This window comes from Strigops habroptila, chromosome 8, assembly GCF_004027225.2.
Source record: "Strigops habroptila isolate Jane chromosome 8, bStrHab1.2.pri, whole genome shotgun sequence".
In the NCBI taxonomy this organism is placed as follows: Eukaryota; Metazoa; Chordata; class Aves; order Psittaciformes; family Psittacidae; genus Strigops; species Strigops habroptila.
In genome coordinates this window covers 10,533,844-10,556,144 of record NC_044284.2, presented here as the reverse complement: position 1 = coordinate 10,556,144, position 22,301 = coordinate 10,533,844, and the positions used below count along the sequence as shown (strand labels likewise).

The following is a 22,301-nucleotide window of genomic DNA, read 5'->3' as shown; positions in this document are numbered from 1 at the left end:
GCCACAGGCCACGTGTGCAAGCAGCTCAGTCTCCTGCTCCATTGACTCTGGCATTGCAGGGACAATCTTTGTCCACCCTTCTCATAAAATAGCCAAGTGCCACACACTTGGAGCACCCAGATCACTTGTACCTGATCATGTAATCAAGCTTGCTTGCCTCCTTCTCACGCTCCTTGGAGGCTACCATCTGGATGCAAGGGTGCCTGGATCCCATTTAACATGCCAGGCAGGGTCCAGATTGGAGCTCTGCACACCCTACCATGGCAGAGGCAAGCAGGGGATGGACACTCCACGAACTGCCTGGCACCGTGGCCTGCTGGCATTGCTCACCTCTGCTGGGAGCCAGGCTGGCCCAGCCAGGACTGGTCGCTACTCATGCGACCAGTTGAAAATCAGGTACATCTCATAACGGGCCCAGGTTCACTGCGGCAGGTGCTCCCAGCGTAACCCCGCTGCGCAGGGCAGCTCCCGTTGCCCACAGGCTGGGATTCCCGGCTTCCCGCCGCACACCCGGCTCTGCGCACCCCGGTCCCGGCTGCGGGCGGCCGCGGGTGGTGCTGAAGCACGGGCGGAGCCGGCGGGGCGGGGCGGCCGGGCCCTGCCCGCGGCGCTGTCCCCCGCGGCGCTGAGCGGGCGGGCGGTCCCCGCTGCGGCTCGGCGCCTTCTCCTCCTCCTCCTTCTTCTTCTCCTCCTTCTCCACCTCCTTCTCTTCCTCCTCCTCCTCCTCCTGCTGGCCTCTGCGGCGCGGGGGCTGCGGGCGGAGCGGCGGCGCCATGAGCGGGGCGGCGGCGGCGGCGAAGAGCGAGAAGCTGGACGAGGCTCAGGCGCTGGCCCGCAGCTGCGCGGGCAGACCCGACTTCCAGCCCTGCGACGGGCTCTCGCTCTGCGCCACGCACAGCCACGGTCGCTGCTTCCGCCTGCACTGGTGCTGCCACCTCGGATGGTGCCACTGTAAGTGAGTGTGAGCGACCGACCGCGCGGCCCCAACGGCCCCCGGGGAGCCGCGCTGCCCGCCTCACCGCCCCGTCCCGTCCGGTCCCCCCCCCCCGAGCTGCCCCTGCCTGCTTCGCGGCCGCAGCGGGGAGCCCGGGGCCGAGCCTGCTGTGCTGGGACCCCGAACTTGGGGGCTGCTCCCGGAGGGGCGGCGGCGGCGGGGCTCGGGAGCTGTCTCAGGGCCTGGCGCCCGGACACCCCTCTGAGGTGCTGTGGCACCCCGCTGGTGCTGCATACCGCTGTGCTCCTCATGGAGCCAGCGTTCACCGGCTACTTCGTTCTCGGGTCTAATTATCTTATTTTTGCAGGCATGCGGTTTAAAAAACCTTTTGAGTAGAGAAGTAAGTGCTTTACGGTATCTATAGAACAGTTATTGCTTCAAAACCCGGTGTTGATGCAACTCTGTTGAAAAGGCGCCCGACGACTTTAATGTCTGTGTTCAGGTACTAATGTGTATAGTAATGGAGGCTGGGATTGAACTGTAGATGTCCAAACATAGTTTGATGAATAATTAATCACATATAGCGTTGAAGAGGAGGCTTTTCAAACAGCGTGTCGATATGAGGTCAGGAAGTGGTGATGGAGCTGTGTACTTAGGTTGTGCTGCGTTTTGGAGATCTTAAAGCGTGGATGGTTGGGGTTAATGTTGGACCTTTATGTGAGGGTTGCTTCGTGCTGCTGAAGATATCCCTTGACTCCTGACATCCCATTCTTTTGAGTGTGTCGCCATGTCTCGTTGTAGTTTAATCTCCTACATGGATTCCCCCTCACAAACACACACCTTTACTGGGGAAAAGGGCTTGCCTAAAAAGCCACCTTTTATTTGCAGCTTCTATTAGAATGAGATGCACATTCTAGGAATTTTGCCTTGATTTGGGTTTCACTGGAAATCAGTTCAGAAAAATGGCTTTTTGCTGTCTGTGCCCTGAAATGAGTACTGTGTGGTGGCACAGGTGGCTATGTGAGAAGGTACCGTAGTCACCTGCTGCACAGGGACAGGGACGTCTCATTGGCACTTTACAGGTGACACAAAAGCCCTCAAGTTATGACCTAGATACGCTCTTCTTTTCCAGAATGTCTGTGGTCTCAGTTATTTGTGGTCGCCATCAAGATAGATGAGCTAATAGGCACTCTGGAGTACAGGATCAGAGCTCAAAATGGTATTGATAAACTGGTGCTGTTACCTGAAATCAGTTGGGAATGGTCCTGGGAAGAGGAAACCAAACATGGAGCTGGGAACATCTGGAGAACTGACATTGTGGAGAAGGATCTGGGGATTAAGATGGATTGCAAACTCAGTGTGCGTCAGCAGCAGAAGGCCTTTGTGGTAAAAATCCCAAACCAGAACCCGAGCCTTCACTTGGGGATGCATGAACAGGAGCATTGCAAGCTTGCAATTTAATTAGTCTCTTCAGCTCAGCAATGATGAAACCAGGCTGATGAGCTTGGTTTTGAGCACTGCACTTTAAAAAGCTGTCAGAGAAGTGGAGAGGTTCTGTAGGAGATAAGCTTAGAAAACATGATTTACCATAGGGTGCAAAAGCAAAGGGATTTCTTTTGCTGTAAAAGACTGATGGAGGCAGGAGCTTGGCAAAGTGTAAAGGTAGTCTTGCAAAGAAAGCTGTGTTCTAGTCCTTGTCTACACAGACTTGGTAGATAACCAGTTATCACTTACCTGTGGCAAGGAAAATTTAGGTTTGGATATTGGAAAATATTTTAACTAGGAAAAGAAATAAAGCAATAGAACAGAGTACTTAAAAGTGAGGAATCGTGGTCCTTGAAAGCTTTTAAGGAAGGCTTAGACTGATGTCTCTTAGGAGTTGGGTGGAGCTGGTTCCCTCTTGGAAGGACCACGCAAGATCCCATCCAACCCTGAGCTTCCCTATGGCAATCACAAGATTAAATGTAATTATAGCTTTTGTAAGAAGTACAGACTTCCTTTTTAATTCCTCCTTTATGACTAAGGAAACTTTAAGGTACATTTGCCCCGTGAAACTATGATTTTAAATGAAGTCTTTTCTTGTTTAATCGTACGAAAGCCATGAAGACGTGCTCCCTTCTTGCCTCCTTATATCCTAGTGCACTTTCAGAGTTAAGGATCTCTTTGTATCCTGCTCCTGCAGAATGAGTTGAGTTGGGCTTAAAAGGAGTGAGAATGAGGCCCATAATGGAAAATCGTATAGAGGTCAGAGATGTAATTAAACAGTGTTGGGAGTTATCTTCCATAAACACAGTGCTGTAATACTAACTTGGGAATCCTCAGAGGGTTCTTGAAAGTGGTTTTCTGTGGCTCTTAAGAGCTATGTTGGGGTATAGGAAGCTCTACATCAATTAAAAAAGCCTTTTGAAGTATTATTTTCCATCAGCATCCAAGGTCCTGGAGCATGTCAACTTACACTGAAAAATTACAAAAACTCACCACTGCTACGGTGAGTAGATTGTCTTCTCATGTGTATTCAGGATCACATCTGCTTACTTCAATGACAGAAGCAATTTAGTGTTGCAGAGCCACTTGGCTATAGAAGTAATAATTAAGAAAGAACCTAGTTGGAATTCCCCAAAGCCATTTTTGTTGGCGCGCTCTGAAGTGAGCAGTACTTTAAGCACTCTCTTTACCTCCGATGTTTCTTTGTCCATAAAATGGCAATAATAGCTGGCAGGCAAGATCACAGCGACTGTTGTGTATCCAAACAGCTCCAAGAACCTCAAGTGCTCTGGGTACCTGTATGACTTCTGTGCCTAAGCCTGGGAGTTTATTTCAGGTCGTTTTCAGTCAGTTTTGGGCTTGGTGAGGAGCAGATTTCCCTGTGAGATGGGAGTTGGTTTACTAATGTGCCGCTGTGCCTGGGGAGCTCTGAACACAACTAAAACCTCTAAGCAGGCACACACAAGATATGCAGCACCAGTGGGCCTGGGGAGGCTGCAGGAGGGAGGGCTGGCAGGGTGCATGGGGTGTCACTGCCTGGCTCCGTGGGTATCAGGCATCTGGGAGGGCAGGCAGCACCCTGTGCCCTGCTGCAGTAGGTATCTACGACATCCTTCCCTGTGTGCTGCCAGACATCTACACGCTCCTGTCTCCTCATAGAAGCAGGATGAGGGCTTAAGCCTTCTGAGTCCTCTTCCCTGCAGGGAGGAAAGCGTTGGCCCAAAAGGTGTTTTGACTTCAGCCCCTATGTTTGCCCCGTTGCACATTTCTCTTGCTTGCACTGTTCCCTTTCAGTCTATCCGTGCATGCATTACCCTTGCCAGGGTGACAATCCTCTGTTCATCTTCCTTCCCTCCCTTCTGACAGCCTTCTGGGGTTTTTTTTATTAGATGCAGGTGGAGAGCCTTAAATTACTCAGGTCCACTTTTTCCAGAGTCAGACAAAACATGCGCCAGAGGCAGGTCTGCAGCAAGGTACCTGCCTTCCTTTCCTCACCTCTGGATTTCTGCTGCGGCTCTGATTTGCACCGATGCTGTCTGCGAGGCTCCTGGCTGTGTAGTGGTGCCAGCTTCTGTCAGAAGGGCTCAGATCCTTGGGGTTACATCTGTCCTGACAGCAGGACTTTGACTGATTTTACTTCCTAAGAACTAGCTCACCAGAGAAAGCACCACGCTTGATACAAGATTGGCTTCATCCCTAGGCAATGCAAAATAGGGTGTTCTGTTGCAACTGTGTTCATTTTTTAATCTGAATTTCTTGCATTATGTTAAAACACTGTGTAAAACTCAGTACGTGATGTTGCAGTTATCAAGACTATGTTATGAATAATGGTTCCACAACACTCGTTTCGCAGCAGTATAATACTATCAGTAGATAGTAATTGTGCTACCTTGTATTAGCCTTTCCGTGATCAGCATCAAAAAAGCAGCCTTAAGTTACTTAAAGCCTCTTGCAGATCTTATATTAAAAAATAAATGCAGCAAATAAATGTCAATTCCACCTTCTTCTGTGAGATTCGGCTGTTGGGACCATTTACAAGAAAACAAACCGATCATGGACGAAAGCTGTGAGTCTCCTTTGGATGGTCAGAAAGGGAAAACAGTTGTTAGGCTCAGACATGTAAACTGTTGTGGCAATAGAGGTTTTAAAAAATAGGAATGCTACCCTGCCCTTATGTTTTGCTAAGTAGTGTATAACAGTTGGATGTCTGCCTTGAAAAAGCTTCCTGCTCCCTGGAGTGCATCACGTAATTATGGGACTGTTATGCCCCGAGTTTAGATCCAGACCTGGCAGTTTCTGCATGAGGTCAGGCAGGCTTGGCAAGAAACTATCATTCCTTGGCCAAGAGAACATGGTTCTATACGATGGGTAGCACACCACGAAGGGCATGTGTTTTCTGAGTAAGGGCAGGAGGGCTTCTCTGATTTTGGCCGCACCAGCACATATTCTGGGGATGCAGAATGTGAATACATTTAAATTGCTTGTTCATCTGCCGACTGAACAGGCAGCCCAGGGTTTCTCTTCGCTCTCAGAGCAAGCTCCATCACTTCCTCACTGTGTCTGTTTTACAGGCATGTGCAGGTCCCCCGGAGGTGTAGCAGCCAGTCGTAGTTTTGGGTCTGCAGTCGGTCTCTGCTGTGTGTTTGGGTGGTGAGAGGTGATTAACCATCTCCCACAGCTGCTGCCAGGGAATGAAGCAAATCAGTACAGTCACTGCACCTGGGTGTCCTCTGAGCAGATACTTGTTTCTTACATTCTTCTCTACTTGAAATACCAGTGGTTTTCTTTGATAACTTTTTTAAAATTGACAAAAAAAAGGTTTTCTTATCCCTCTCCATTGAGGCCAGCCTTGGTTATACCTCTTCTAGAGAGAAAGATGTGCTGGCATGTCTGACATCGCATATCCTCACTGTCCTCTGGCACTGTGCACACCCTGGTTCCATGCACCAGCTGCTGGTGTTTTCCCCTGCTATGCAGGGATATGTGCAGCATTTAAGTAGCTCTGCACACCAGTAGCTTTTCTGTGGTGTCTCTCCCACCTCCCAAGCAACAGAAGTGATCAGCAGGGGCTTTGACAATCTTTGAAGCCCATATAACTATTCAGACCCCAGTCTGCCTATGGGAACCATAAGCAAGGAATCAGCAAGGCAGCCTTTGTTTCCTGTAACAGATCACTGGCGAGTGAGCTAAAATGGTTATTGAAGGTATTCAAGTGCGCCATGACAGAGCTTGGGGGGGTCTAAAGAGGAGTTGTGTCTGCCTGCCAGCCAGTTTCTGTTGGAGAAGTTCATGTCAGTGGGGCAGCTACTGCCCTGGAGGGGATCCTAAAATAAGCCCTGGGATGCTCTGTAGCACTGCGTACATTGTAGATCTCCAAAAGCCTTGCTTGTGTTCTGGGAGGGGGTTTCTTTGTACTGGAGTTTTAGTGGCTACGAAACTCTCTGCCACATCCAGGAGAGAGCAGAAGGGCAGTAGTGTTACAGTGCCTGCCTTTTATCTCTCTCTGCAAAAGGTGATGCACATGGGAGCTTACTGGAAGTAGCCAGCCTGGCCCTAGTGATGGCAACTTGAATTTCTAGCAGTGCTGTTCCACAGGGCAAAACTACATCCTGATGATTGAGTTGTTGGATAAACATGAAAAGGGAGTTATAACATGCTTACCTTCTAAATTCTGAGACTGAATATTTGGAGCATATCATGCATTTTTCTTTGTGGAAAACTGTCTAAACAGGAATGGAGTAGTGAGACTAGGAACGGGAGCTGGGTGTTCTCTGAAAACATGGCTTGTCTTGATGAAAGGATGATTGCAAATCCTAGGAGACATAGGCATTTTTCATTTGCTTTTGCTGTGAAAAGGATTTGAACATCCATCCAGCCTAAGCCTGTGTATGTGGACGAAATATTTGTGCACAAGCAAGGCATTATGCTGAGCACCAGGCAAGAGCCACAGAAAGGTGGATTTTTCAGCTTGTAATGGGAAAAGGCTTTTAATGAGGATTTGATGCCTGTGGCTGTGCAAGATCTTCTCTTCACCTGTATTTTGAAGAGCTATGATGTTCCAGCTTCATTTCAGTAAGCTGTACACAATGAAGGAGAGAATGTCAGCTTAATGTATTCTGAAGTGTTACTCTAAGGGAAAACACTTATCCACCAGTTTTGATGCGTGCACCATTCTGGACCTGGATGGCATTTTGTTGCTCTGCTTTTAGTTATAATCTGCAATTCACAGTATGAATGTACTAGTGATGCTGTGTCTCTGAAAGAGAACCCACAGGTGTAGATTTGTCATACCCTGTGGGAACAGCAATGCCTTTAAAAGAACCTGCTGACATTCATTTTGAAATCCTTACTATACTGCAGTTATGTATTGTAGTAAGGAGACATGCATGTTCTATTACTATTAACAAAACCCCTGATATCACTTAACAGGAATAGACCACAGGAAAATCCTTGAGTTCAAGTTACTTGCTGTAAGTACATCTTGAAGGACTAGCTTTTTTATGCCTCATACAGGCTTGAATAGAAATCACTTCTTTCTCCAAAAGACCTGAGAAAAAGAGGCCTTGTGTACCAAAACACTTCCTGCCAGCCAAAAGCTCTTGTTTGTCATGCATGACTGTGAGGCTGTGTTTTGTAATGTGTCCATCCATCTGAGGAGCATGATGCACAAATTATTATGTCTGCTTGCCCAAAACTCAATGATCTGCTGGTAAGAGCCTCTGAGAGTTGCAGATAAATGACCCTTCTCCTCTGGAGCTGCTTGAAAGGTTAACCCACTCTTTTCATGAAGCCTGCTCAGGACCAGCCTAAAATGACAAGGGTGTGGATGTTTCCTACGAGAAGCAAGTACTTCCAAAGGAAAAGTTAATGAACATTGCATCCTGTCAGCTGGCGTGGTTGTCTTGTGAATTCAGGACACTCTGGACAGCTTCTTGGTGCAGGCAGAGCCTCTCCTCCTGCGCAGAGGTCTTCATTCTAGTAAAAGGTTTCAGGCACTTTTCTCACTGCAAAGTAACAGCTCAAAGATAACATTTGTGCTGGAGTACAATGCCTGTGGCAAGCGTGTGGCTTCCTTCCTGGACTCTGTAGGTGAGGAAATCTGTTTGCCAGCTTGAATCTGTGAGCGTGCTTACTCCAAGTGCCTGAATGCAAAAGCGTATAGCTGCAGTGCCTTCTAACATATTATCCTTGCTCTTGTGGTTATTGATGGATGTGTCTTGAACTGCAGCCCATGGTCATATCCTTGCGTTGCCCTATGAGACAAAACTGAGGCACAGGATTGTAATCTTCACTGTTTCCATCCTGCAGGTCTGCAGAGGTGACAGCGTGCTCAGGTTTGCTGGAAGCACCGAAGAGGGTTTTCAGGTAGTTGGCACAGGACCTTGAATTTCCTGGCAGCACCTGTGTTCTCATCAAGAATGTTTTGTTGCTGCTCATGTTGATGCAACCAGCAGAGCTGGGCTTGTAGAGGATGGACATCTTGGGGTGGTTTTATGTAACGGCTCTCAATTTAACCAGTGCCGCCTTATGCTTCATGACTCACTTCAAGCCTTGGTAACTTAGTTCTGCACATTGATAAGGCTATACCAGAAATTCTTGTTTCTCTAAAGGACGAAACGCAAAATGCTTTACTCATAAACATTGTACGATGTTCCAGAATGATAACTGTGACAGTGTGGGCTTAGCTGTTGATGGATGGCACAAGCTTATACTAATGCAGAAAGCTGGTTAACAGTAGATTGAATTCCAGGTAGTGCATACATATATATATGCATATCTCTCTCTCTCTGCATATAAAGTGACCCTGTTTTAGTGTGTTGTGGTTTTTGTTCCAGCACCTTCATGGATTTATCTGTCCACAAGATACAGAGTATGTTTTCATAACAGCTTTGATTCTGCCACTGATCAGTTTTTATGTATGACTGATCACAGAATTCAAGAAGTGCAGTTGGTGCAATTTGGAGATGTTTGTGCCAGTAGCTGAGTTTATTCACATAGACGGAAGTCAAAAACCTACTGGGAAAGTAAAATCTGATTGCTTGGCAACTGGGCCTTGTTTTTAGTATACCCATGCTTTAATTTAGGCAACGTAACAGTTGGAATTCATACATAACCTATGTTGTAAAACAATTTCAACAGGAATGCATTTGTATTCTTGTCCTCACTGGTGGCTGTGGAGCTTGAGAGCCCACACATGTGCTCTTAAAACTGCTTGTTTTGCTTGTGTACTTGCACCCAGCCCTGAGATACTCTCCCTGCTGTGCCCAGTGAGAGCACGGTCTGCTGTTGTCCCTCTCACTGCTTGATGCATGATGCTGGAGCACACCTGCAGCAGTTTCAGGCAGGGTGCTTGTCTGCTTCATGCTGTCTAGCTGCCTGTGTTTTTGGCATTTAAGTGCTTTGCTGATCCTGAGCCACATTCCAGATGTTTGCACTCACTCACAAGTGCCACTTGTCCCTGGTGAAAGGTTTGGACACCATGAGGTGCACCAGGGTGGAGTGATCTACTCTTGCAATCTTTCTGCAGTCCACCAGCATTAGCCTGTCTGTAGGCAGGGCAGGCAGAAGGAGACACATCTATCCTTGTTTTTCCTACCTTGTGCCACTAGACCTCAGCATTCCCCAGCTGGTGGTGTGGGATCTTGACTCTCTAAGTATGAAACCAAGGGCAATGCTCCTACCTCTCTGCTAGTGTTTGCTTACCTGGCCACAGCAGCAAGTGCTGAGTTTGCCCCCACCTGCGTTGTCCAGCTGCTTTGCCTGCCATTTGCCCGCAGTGGCACTGTGTGATGTGATGGTCCTCCTCCTCTGCCTCCAGTGGTGGTACTTGGTCTATTTGTTCATGCAGAGCATTGCTGGAGCCCACACCCCTCCAAGGGAAGAGTTGGTATCCATATCTGCACACATCAGCTCCATGTGGTGATGTGTTTTGGGTATAAGCAGGGAGAGCAGCCCGTTAAACTCTCTTGAAATGGGTTCTGTAATAGAAACACAAAGATTGGTTTGAATGAAGTATAAATGGAGATGTGTGTAGATAGGCACCAGAAGAAGTAATAGGAAGGGGGTTAAAAGAATGGCCTGTATTGATAATAAGGACGCTGTTCCCAGCAATGAAGTTAAAGAATGTGTTGTTTGTCAAGCCCAGAAGGCTTGGGCTCTGGTAAGGCCGCTACACAGCAGGAAACCCTGTGCTCTGACACCAGGGAGGGAGCAGCATAGGTACAGCACACCACATATGCCATTGTTTCTCCTGTCAGCCCACCAGAAAAACAGGCTGTAGCCATCAAAATGTGTCTATTCCAAGCTGCAAAACCCAATCTCCATGCAGGCTGTCTCCTGGGGGTGCAGAGCGCGGGTCTTTCTTGCATGGTACAGTCCTGTGGAGAGGACTTTAAGAACCCACGAGTTGTTCTGCTTATTTGAGAATTCACAGGAAAACATTCCCATGGTATTCAGGGTCTTACGGGTGCCCCTCTGCAGCATGTACTGCACAGCTGAAGAAGACTGGAACTTGTCTCTCTAGTGCCTGTGATTTCTCTGTAGCAGGAAATGCCTTAATTTTCTAGGTAGCTTCTGACACTGATCTGTGCCGATCAGTTACCATATCAGCACACTGTCTGTCTGCATGAAGATGATGGGATGCTGAAGCTTGAGCAGATGGTGCACAGGGATGGTTTTGCAGAATAAATATTTAGCACTAAGCCTTTTTTTTTTTTTCTTTTGCTATTTTCTGTACTGATTTTTTTAAGAAAATCCAGCATAACTTGAAGGACAAATCTTTTCAGGGAAATGTGCAAGCGTGGCTGTTCTCCCCTTTAGAGCACTTCTCATAGATACTGAAACAAAAGAGCTCCTTTCAGAGCACACGTGTGCACTGTTGTTCACTGGGTGTCAATATGCTGTTCCCTCACAATGGTTAGTAAGCAAATGTGTCCCGTTTAAGAGGGTTTGTGGCAGCGTGAAACATTTCTCAAGCTCTCAGGGTTGCTTCTTCTCTAAGTCTGGTAAATTCATGTAAGCAATGAGAGGAAAGAGCAGGGATTACAGAAGGAAGCTGCAGGGTCTGTTTGCATTTAAGAGTTACCTGCTCTAAAGGGAGGTGCACAGAAAACCCTGAAAGGCTTAGACAGCTCACAGCATGTACCATCATGATCCTTTCTGTATTTAAAACAGATCAAGACAAAAGGGCATTAAAATACAAATTTGATGAAGAAAAACTTTCTGTTTCCCCCCCCTCCCCTTTCTTGATTTCCTGTGAAAAGCCTATGGCTCATCAAGTCAAGGGCTGTCACAGCTGTCTCTCGCTATTCAGCAATGAAAGGGAACACCTCTCCTTCACCCAAGAACTGGCAACTGTTCAAAATCACCACTGTACAAACATTGCTAGACCGGTTCTTTTCTGTGCTTGGATAAGGTTGGGAATAGGGTGGATTTGTAAGTGCTCTGATGTAGGTGCTTCTGTGCAAAGGTGCTTTTGTGATGATACACTTCAGTTAGGCCAGAACCTGCTGTTTCCTGCTCTATTTCCAGACTGCTAAGGTCCTGTTGCATGACTTTTTCTTTTATGGTGATGGTAGGGTAACTGATGTTCCTTTGCAGAGCTGGCTTGTATCCTTGGACTCTCTTTTATGGTCACTTACTGTGCCTTCCAGCTATGCAAGAAGTACTGGAAACATGCAGGATGCTCTTTGCCTTCCCCGCACTAGAAACTTGTTTGAACAATTTCAGTGCATTTTCAAAGTTCTTTAGAAGCAGCTCAGGGCAAAGTATCACTTCCATTAAGGTGTTACATATCTTCATCTACAAGGCTCCTTCAGTGTTGACGAGCACTTTAGTTATGCTTCATTATGGCCACCAATGGCACAGTTCAGCTCTACTTGATCTTGCACTGTAAAGCTAGCAGTACCTGTGTCCTGAAATATTCTTCTTTTCCTCTGGTGGCTTATTCCCTGCCTCATGTTCCAAATACAGCCCATATCATTTTGCTAGATATGACATGATGGCTATTCCATACGATACAAAGAAATGGAAACTGGGTTAGAGTGGGGATTTTTTTTAACATGTGTCATCTGTAAATGTAGTCCAGGGTTTCTCCTTCCATTTGTTCTCTCCCCTCTGGAAGGGCTATTACTGTGCTCTATGCAAAGTGTAATTTGAAGCTATTATAGTCCTTGGTGAATATTTATAGTTAGGATAATCTTTGTTTGCAAAGGTTTGTTGTTCCAAGCTGTGCATATAACTGGGGAGGGAGAGAGGAAGAAAGGCCAGAGAGAGTCATTTTATCTGCTGTTGCAGCCTGCGGGGATGGAAGGCAGCATCCCGGGTAGCTCAGACCATTATCACACTTTCAGATGACCCTTCTTCTCTGCTAAATGCTTCTGAACAAAAGGTGTGGTACCTTAAGCAGGCTTAGGATGCTGAGTGCCCTTCAATGTACATCTCCAGACTGTGGGCAGTGAGCTCTGCTTTAGTCTGTAAAGGAGGAAAACCCTCCCTCTGCCCTTTCTGCTTTGTCAGTGTTGAAATGAAACCTGGTTCCTTCCCATGCACGGGCTGGGTCTGACCGTGGGCCGGTCTGGCACGGCGGAACCGTCTGCCACCGGTGCCACCCACCGCCCCGGGGAGCTTGGAAAACCAGCTGGGTGTTTGACAGTTTATACATGGTCCTTGGGCTACGGTGCCAATCCAGGCAGCAACACGCTACTCCAGCTTGTAGCTGTCATCACCTGCGAGACAACTTCATTCAGATGTCAGAGGGGTGTGCTTCCAGTCAGCTCTTCCTAAAGGAACAGACTTGTCTCTCCTGCCACTCCGATGACACAGGAAACAACTCCCACTGGAATAACGTTTGGGAGTTGTCCATCTTTTGCTATGCAGAAAGCTAGAGCTCGAGAAGCTGATCTCCAAAGTTTCCCCACGCAGTGAAATGTGGAAGAGCAGCCTTGCCATGCACTCTCCTTAGAGTAATGCAGAATCCCTCCAAGCTAACAGTCTCCTGTTATACATACATGATGAATACTCGCTTTGCCTTCACTCCTTCAAAGCTGTGCAGTATTTAACTAGGTTATTTTTCTTTTTTCTTTCCATGTTTTTCATAGTGGGACCAGTTTCCCTCCCATGTAAGTTGATGTGTTCTGGCAGGGTTGTGTGTGGCAATAGGAGAGCCTTGCATGGCTGGCGTGAGAATCACAGCTGACTGCAATGGAATATTGCTGGTGCCATTAGAAAGGTGTAGGTTCAAGCAGAAAAAGGTCACCGATATTAATGAGCAGCTCTCTGCTCTTAATCCATGGGCACCACCTCCATGGGCCCTTTGCACATCCTTACCCAGTGGGAAGAACCAGCTGCCCAAATATCAGCCCATGTGCTTTGCCCTACCTTTGAGGTCACCGCTTCAGCCTCTCCAAAGCACACACTGCACCCAAAGGTACTGGAATCTCCGTTGGGATCAGACCTGGTTCTCCTCCAGAGTCCCTTGGCTAGGTGCTTTCACCACAAACACCCAGCTCTGGTGCATGGGAGCAGTTCCTAAGCCATGCTGGTTGAACTGAGCCAGGTTACGTGAAATAGCGTACGTTCAGCAGGTCTTCGTTAACCTTGCTGCTTTTTGGAGAGTAGATGAGTTGGCAGATTGGAGGGTGTAGAAATATTTGTCCAAGCACCTGCAACAGAGAGAAGAATACATATGAAAAAAAGCTTTTATGTTTCAGTTAAAAGATGTCTAAATGTCTTGCATACAAACAAATACACACTGTATGTATCACTGACTCAGACTTGTAAGATCCACAGCTATCTTTCACCATTTTCTGAAGCGCAGTGCACTTCGTGGTGTTATTTACCTGGAAAATATCCTCCAAGGCAGCATTCTGAGAGGATAAACCTGAAGGTTTGTGATGAGAAACCTCACTGCTGAAAGATGGATTTAGGTTTGTTTTTTTTTAATATGCCAAGCATGTTAATGAGTGCCAGAGGTAAACTGGAACACCAGGATGAAGGGAAGTGGAGACTAAAATCTTCAAGCAGCACCTCTGCTTATTTCATGGTTAAGCTGCTTTGTATTAGCCATGGAAATTGCTGCTGTGCCTGTTCAGTGTGGATGCATGCAGACTGCTCAATTAGCAAAAAACCAGAAAGAAATGACCTCGTGGCTTGCTTCTAAAGGCGTGTATGTATTTATTTTTTTGTAAGCAGGAACACTATAATACAGCTTCCAATCAATCAACCATATAGTTCTGGTAATCAAAGCCACAAACAGGCTTTAAATAGATATTACACGGGAGTATGTGTGTGCTTTGGGGGATACAGAATTTTCCAAGGTGCTTGGGTTTGCTGGAGATGTGCAGGTCGTGATAGAGCTTACTGCTTTGCTGGGTTCTGCCTTAACCTGCTGGCAGGTGGCACTGGTGGCGGGGAGCCAAGGCTTTGGTGAGCAGCATCCATGCGGTTTGGCAATAAAAATCATATTTCTGTGAACAGAGAAGCAGGGAGACAAGCACTGCCCAGTACTTACCTCCTTGGACACATCAGAATAGTTGTTTTGCAGTTAAGTATTGCTGTTAGTGCATGCTAATTCTCTGGAGAATTCAGTTTTTAGGCTTTCACAAGGGCCAGCTGAATAATGAAGAAATGGAAAAACAATCAGTCCATTTCAGTTGTGCACCAATGGCTGTAAATGTGTGACTGTGGTCCAAGAGATGCTGTATTTATGGCAGGTAATGCTTGGCCAGAACATAGCAGCAGCAAGCGTAGGTACTGGTGCAGGCACAACAGTTCAGTGTAGCCTACATACCTATTTCTGAAGTCTCTCATCGCCTCATATTTCATCATATCATCTGTTAGCAGATGACTGTCATGGATAATTGAGACTTGCCATGAAAATAATTTTGTCAGACCTTCGTTCCACACGTTTCCTCTTTTTGCCATAGTGGTGGAACTGCAGAGCCGGAACTATGCCGCATCTCCATAGCGGCTATTGCAGTGCTCAAGAGCTTCCCAACCTCGTGCAAATGCAGCAAACTGCTTCTTGCAGAAGCTGGGGTTTGATTTTGGACATGTGTTCAGCACGTGCAGTATTTTTCCTCCACTGAATTAGCATCTTCCGCGTAGGCAGCGGTGGCAGGTGACCCAGGAAACAGCTTGCCTAGAAACAGTGTCTAGTCTGACATCTGTATTTGTGCAAGACACTGTAATTTACAGGAGCATTCATCAGCACAGCTCAACTGCAGAGTTCTTCAACTGACTTGGTTAGAATAAGTAGGCAATAAATTAATGTGCTAGCATATTAAAAGGAATGTATCGGAATAGGTGCCCAAACCCACTACTTTATCATACACTTTTGCCAGCTGTTTGAAGTCAGCAAAAATACTGCTGTATTTCAGTGAGAGTTCAGCCTGTTATTTTTTTATATACAAATATTGTAAGAGAACTTGGGAACTTGTGCTTTTTGGATAATTTTCTGGGAAAAGCCATCGCTGCCAATCTTGCAGGCTGCAGGGGCAGAGGGAGATCTTATTTTTAAGTTTCTGCATTTATTTTTCATTGGCTCTCTCATGGCTGATGCATTTACACACATTATGTAGGGAAAGGAGTTGTAAGTGAGGCTGTAATCACAGCTTTGTCCGTGATTCAGTCTGACAGTCCCAGCTGTGAGTACAGGCACCCCTTAAAGAGGAGAGATCTGATCTGATGTTCTAAAGCAGAAGTTTAATCTAAAATAAACTTGGCCCTAAAACTAGCTGAACCTTAACAAACTTGTACCGGAATTCTAAAGAAATGTAGAAATCGGTTCGTGTAGAAAATTCTGGTTTTTCCATTGGGCAATTCCCTGGCACAGCTTGTCCTTGGAACGTGAGGAAACGTTGAGCCTTTGCAAGGTCACGCAAATGGAGATCTGAAATCCTCTGTTAACAGAATAGCAGCTGTTTTCTTCTACCCTGAAATTAGTGCCAGCAGGGCAGTTTTGAAACACACAGAGGACTACCCCGTGCTGCTGCAATGGGAAAACAAGCAGCTGAGCTCCCAGGTAACACCTCATCTGCCCCTGCCACCGCTTCTTTTGGGGAAAAGAAGTCGTCAAGCTGATGAATCAAAGATTCATCATTCCATGTCCACGCTTGGCTTAATTCCCCTGCTTTCTCCCCCACGCTTGTCTCCCAGCCTTCTGCCAGCACATGGTGGCTATTTTAAGTGGAAAAAAATAATCCTGTTTTAAAGATACCTTTTTTTCTTGAGCCTGTTAAAAATCTCACCAGGGTTATCCATGGACACTTCAAGTAGAGGTGGCACAAAACTGAGTTGAGAAATTTTTTTGTATCACTCATCATCAATGGAATAGAATAGGAGCCACAGAGGAGCACTGCAGATAGATGAATAAATACAGCATCATGGTTTCGGGTAAGGGTGGGCTGCATTTCAATTTCCATGAGCTAAATTCTAGGCATTCCAGCCAGCAGCACACTAATTGGTCATCTGCATTGCTTTGCAACACAGTAACATCTTTAATGGCCACTAATTTCAAAGGGTTTCTGGAGAGCAGTGGATGGCAGGAAGCCATGGGCTGCTGCTATTACAGCAGGTCTGCCCACCTGCCCCCAAGACAATGACTACCAAGTACCGAAATATCTGTGCTGGTGCTCCAAAGGGCACCAGAGGAGTAAGAGCCTTGCTCTGCCTGTGGTTGAAGTGTTCAGTTGTTTGATGCAGGCACTTAATTCCTCTGAGTCACACCAAGTTTAGACTCTAGACGATGGTATGTTGAAAAGATGGCAAGTGGAGAGGACGGCTTTGTATTTTCTGTCATCCAGCCGTAATCAAACAGGAGGGAAAAAAGCTTCTTTCATTTTCACTGAGCTTTTGCAGGAGCTCTGTTAACAATTATCATTCCACAGCTTGTAGGAAAGAAGTGGCTTGATGAGGTATTCAAGGGGAGCTGGTCAGATCTGTTCATTAAATGTTCTTTTCCCCCGCGCACCCACTGCTGCCGTCTCGCTGCTCTCAGTCTGGCTGTTCTCCAGGGCTGGGCAGTTCTCCTCAGCGTGGCTGGTTCCTGTGAGCCCACTTCCCATGGTGGCTGCCTCACAGCGCGCTCCCCTCGGCTCTCCCTTTGGCTCTGTCCTCCAGCAATGGGGAGTTAAGTTCTAGCAGAGGAACGCAGCCATTTCCCTTCCAATACCAACAGCACAGCAAGGGTGGGAAAAGCCTTCCCAGTGCTCGAGGCTTCCCCAGTGACGTGCTGGAGCCGGGCTGGCAAAGCACAGCCTGCGCGTGGGCCCTGGCACAGCCAGCCAGCACCCCGGAGGCTGCTGCAGCCAAGAGCTGGGATCTCTGAGCCCATCCCAGGGCTTTCACCATGCGGCTGGGGCACTGGCTGCAGTCAGAGCTCTTCCCACGTCTGGGAAGGACTCCCAGGCTGAGGATGGGAAGCACATGGTGAGGGGAGCAAGCAGTCCCTTCCTTGGGGAAAATCCTTTCCTAGTGCTGCTGTCGCAGGCCACGCTCAGCCTCCCTGAGCGGAAACGCAATGACTGCTCCGATTTTCCAGCAGAATGGGTAATTCGGGGGAGAAGGGCTGCACCTACCTCTGAGCTGCAAGCACAGAAACGTGTGGCAGGTCTCATCACGGCACAGCCCAGTTCATTAATGTGTCTTTCTGCCCCTTACCTGGAGAGCCTCAAGCATCCAAACAGTCTTTTGGTGCTTCGATGCTTTTTCTGCCTTGGCAAAAGCAGTATTTGCAACTCGTGCACCAAAACTCTTCGCAAGCCCCAGTACTTGCAGGTCTGCTGGAAATCTGTGCTGTCACAGTGTATGAGCCCCTAGAGAGACATGAATCTTGCAGAGGTTTCATGCAAATAAAATGCAGCATTTACAGGCTTAGGCGTTGCCTCGGGTTTCTCAGTTTTTCTTAACAAAATACTGATTTTCTACTCTTTTATTTATTTCTTTACTAAAAGATGTTCAGTTCACACTTGATTCAGCTCTATGTAACCAACATAATCCTATTTTGTTACTACTTAAGCAGATAATCGATATGCCAAAAGCATTTCTATGGCTTGAGAATTCCCTTATTTTCCACTTTAAAGTTCTAATTGTAATCATGTATGCCTCTCTGGTTTATAATATGGAAAACCACAATTTAGTCCCCAGAAAAAGAATGGGAAACACATGCGGGGAGACTCATTGTAATTTTGAATAACAATAACATAATAAAATCTTGATCATTGTAGCAAAGATATAAGCTCGACCTGCTCTGTGTTCAGTGAAAGAAAACAAAGTCTGAGCATCTTTTCAATTTGTGTGCCCCCAGAAAGGGGTGTCGTCAGCTTTGCTGTCTTGTCCCACCCCAAAGCTACAGAGCTGTGCCCCTGCAGTTAATTTTCCAGAGTTAAGTGTTGTCCTAAAGCTGTCTTCAAAGCAGGGAGAGGAGCAGGACTGGGTAAGGACAGTTGTGCTTATGTACAGTATTAAGCATCAGAGAATCCGTAGCAGGAGAGGACTAAAGACCTTGAGGCCATTGCAAACAGAGCAGCTGCTGAGTGCAGGGAACTGCTGGTTGTTATTAATGGCCCAGAGCAAGCATCGTGTCATCAGTTTGTTTCTAACTTAAAGATAATGATCTTTAAGTGCTGCTTTTCTGTTTTCCCTGCAGGTAAATACGTCTATCAGCCCATGACACCCGTAGAGCAGCTTCCCAGCACCGAAATACCCATTCGCCCTCGGGAGTCTACAAACACCATCCAGATCTCCGTGTCGCTCACCGAACACTTCCTCAAGTTTGCCCCGGTCTTCCAGCCCCCTCTGCCCCCCGACTCCCCACAGTTCTGCACCATCGCAGACCTCTTCATTGACAATTACCGCGTGAAATGCATCAATGGGAAGATGTGCTACGTGCAGAGGCAGCCTCCCCCCGTGCCCCACAAGATAAAGCCTGAGGAAGTCCCTGTTCGCAATGCCTTAATCACAAAAGAGAGCAATACACCAAAACCAGATCACTGCTCGTCCCCTTCCAGCTCCGAGGACTCTGGGATCAACGCGGTGGGGGTTCACTACATGGAGTCGTGTGATGAGGACACGGAGGGGGTGGCCGAGCTAAGTTCAGAAGAAGATTACAGCCCGGATAGCAGCTGGGAACCAGACGAATGCCCGCTCTTGTCACCCTCGCAGTGCGAGATGGAAGTGATTGAGACTATAGAAACCACTGTGTGATCCGAGAAGTTGGTATCAGATCAGTCGAGTTCCCACTCAGTAACGTTGCTTTTGTAGTATTTATATTTTCTGTTTTCTCTGACAATCCTTTTTTTCCAGTGCACTTGAGATTTCAAATTCCTCATGGGACTGCAGTCATGGGACTTGCATATTGGTGAACTAGTAGCAGCCTGAGCAATTTTAACATGTTCTCAGCCTGATCAGATCTCCCACGTCTGCACGTAAGGTAGTGATAGATCTTAAGACTTTTATAGCCGAAACAGGCCCTTTTCTTGGTCTGGGTTACATCATATACTACTTCTCATCCAAGGATGTGCCACTCGAGATGTTTCCATCTGTCAGGATGTTTGCAGTGGGCCTTCAAAGCACAGAGGGCGAGCTGGTGCAGCATGCCTGCAAGCAGCAAAACCAAGTAGCCCTTATTCTTTCTCCAATAGCTACGTGAGGTGCGGCAACCAGAGGCTCTGTCCATCTCCCTGTCCTTGCGCATTGTCCATCCTCTTCTCTAGTGCTGGTGCGACCCTTCTCGAAGGCGGTTGGCACCACTCTTCCAGCGGGTTGGTATGGCAGGCTAGAGAACGCACAAAGTGCCTCCAACTTTTCTCCAGGCTATGCACCGAGCATCTGCTGAGTTAGGTCAGGCTCTGAAATCTCCTGAGAAGGCAACTGTTGCTCCTGAGGGGGATCAGCTGCCTGGATCCAGCTGGTCCCTTTTCTCTATGTGGATCTCAGGAAGGGGATCTGGTTTTCGCAGCTCAGCAGGAGAGGGAGCAGGCAGAGATGAAGCGTGGCCATCTAACTGCTACCATGCTAGACTGGGTGCAAAAAGATTGGCGAAGGAAGTGACTACCTCCAAACACACAAAATCCACCCTCGGCTCTGCCTGCTGCTTCCTGCTGTGCTGTTTGGTGCCGGACACGTGCACTCAGGACCAAACGGCCTCGGGGCCTGCATCTGCCTGAATAACAACAGAACTTTACACAAGTAGTTTATCAGCCACACCACTGTGTCGGCAGAGCTTGGGGACAGCGCGGAGGTGCCCGGGGAGGTGGCCCATGGGCTCGGGAGTGTGCACACTTGTTAAAATGCAGCCTAAGGTTGTTCTAGCAGAGAGAGGAAGCTTCGGCTCCCGCTCCTTTGTGCCCAGTTCAGGAGCAGGTTCTGAACAGGGGTTTCCTCAACCAGCTGGTTAAGAGCGAGCTGTCTCGCTGTGGGTTGGTTTCAGCCCTGCTTGATGAAACAAAAAAGTCTTTCTGGTTCCAGTGAGCTGGAATCGGTTGGAGTCAGTAATAACTGTGTTTTCAACAGCATTACTGAACTTCTTGGTGTATTTGCTGTTTACCTTTCAGAAGTCATTGGTGAATATAAGGCTGTATAAACGTGTACAGTTTAGTGATTGATACTAGATTATAGTCCATGTTCAAGGGTGGCTCATCGCTCTCACCATATCCTGACAATGTACTACTAATTTTATACACTTTGTAATCAGTATCTTTAGGAAGCGTTTAGGCAACAGTGTGTGTGTGTGCACATGCGCGTGTGCTCGGAGTTTACCATAAATGGTTATAAAGTAATACTGTACTTTTTAGACTAACACTTTCAGACAAAAGTAATAGGTTTTATAGTTTTGATGACTTAACATAAAAAAGTGCAATGCTTGTTAAATGAGGAACTTGGGCCATTGCATGAACAGCTACATCCTCACAAGGCACCTGGAAATACTCTGTTTTTTCTGAGGGCATTTAAATGAAGGCTGTAGGAAAACTAAATAGGATTGATTTATTTTTTAAGGGCAGGGTTGTCTTTCTTGGTTAACCAAGGTTTCTAGCAACGTTTTAGTGTCTTTTGACCATTCAGACACATTCCATAGGTAGAAGGAAGCATTATGTATAAACCTACAACATTTACTCATATTTAATCTTTCAATTGTAATCGGAGCGGAGCGTTGGAAAAGCTCACTCTTGTGCCTGGTCTGCCTGAGCTTTCTTCCAGAGTCAGCTCCTCCTTCCCAGGAGGATGGGGTGGGCTGGATGCTCCCAAGGGACTATGGGCAGTGAGGACAGGGTCTCCTCGCCGCTCTCGCTGTGGGTGCCAAGCACAGGGAGGGTCACCAGCACCCTCTGGCTTGGCATGAGCTCACCTTGTTGGCAAGCAAGCAGGAGCCGCCTCCTCCTGCTGTCAGGGGGCACCGGCTGTGAGCGCAGTGAAACGACGTTGGGTGTTGATGACCAAGACTTACCGTGGGGTCCCGTGGTCTTGCAGGTTTGTATGACTGTTGTCAGGATACGTTCTTTCTTAACTGTAAGTAATTAGCAATATTCACAAGCTGTGAGTGTCTCCTACCCAGGATTTGTTCAGATGTCTTAAGCACAATAAGCTGCCTCTTCCCTCTGTACCTGTAAAACATCAGTGGAGCAGCCTGGTGTGGGACCGCGTTTCGGCAGCCAGCACGGTGGCAAGTGTGCCACAGCGTGCTCCATCGCACACCCCAGGTCAGAAACACGCTCTCACAGAAACGTGGATTCTTTTCTTTGCACAAACACAGGCGTACGTGTGCTGTAAGAGACGTGCCCTGGGCTCGTGCTCCACTCTGCCAGGGAGAGGTGTGTATATTTCTCTTTAATAAAATACTAAACAACTGGAGTTCTGCTTGTCCTAACTGTGTGTTTGCCACACCAGAGTGAAACATTCTGATGTTTCCAGCAAAGAAAAGTCAGGAGAAAGTGGGAAAAAGAGCTGCAAGCCCAGGCTGCGGTGTGGCAGCAGCCCCTGGACTTACCTCTGCGCGAGCAGGTTCACATGTGGTTGCAGGCTGGGAACATCAGCCTGGGGCACCATGGTGTGGTTCTTCATGCTAGTGGGATGAAGGTGAGCGCACCAGGCACACTGGGCCCCAGGGTGCACGGCAATAATGCTGCTCCCCAGCTGTGGGCTCTGCACAACAGCCAGTGCTTCTGTGTTCCTTGGAGGTCCCTGTATTCCTGCCGGGACCCTGAGGGTATGGTAACCCAAAACACCCAAGTGAACAAGGGGACAGGAAAGATAATGATTACTAGACCAGTAAGACACATGTTTTGGGCATGAGGCGACAGTATAAAAACACCACTGCTATTAGGTTGTAGCTGTGTCAGCAGAGTGACAAAGGTGGTGCATCTTTATGAGAGTTCAGTGGCAACTG

General features: G+C 47.4%; 1 protein-coding gene across 1 annotated transcript; it reads left to right on the top strand.

Moving 5' to 3' along the window:
• The first annotated feature begins 567 nt into the window (after window positions 1-567).
• On the top strand, window positions 568-21,766 carry C8H3orf70 (chromosome 8 C3orf70 homolog). Its single transcript, XM_030494187.1, has 2 exons — window positions 568-951; window positions 18,567-21,766. The coding sequence occupies exons 1-2, from the start codon at window positions 774-776 to the stop codon at window positions 19,121-19,123; spliced, it is 735 nt and encodes a 244-aa protein (XP_030350047.1). The 5' UTR covers window positions 568-773; the 3' UTR covers window positions 19,124-21,766.
• Window positions 21,767-22,301: the final 535 nt, after the last annotated feature.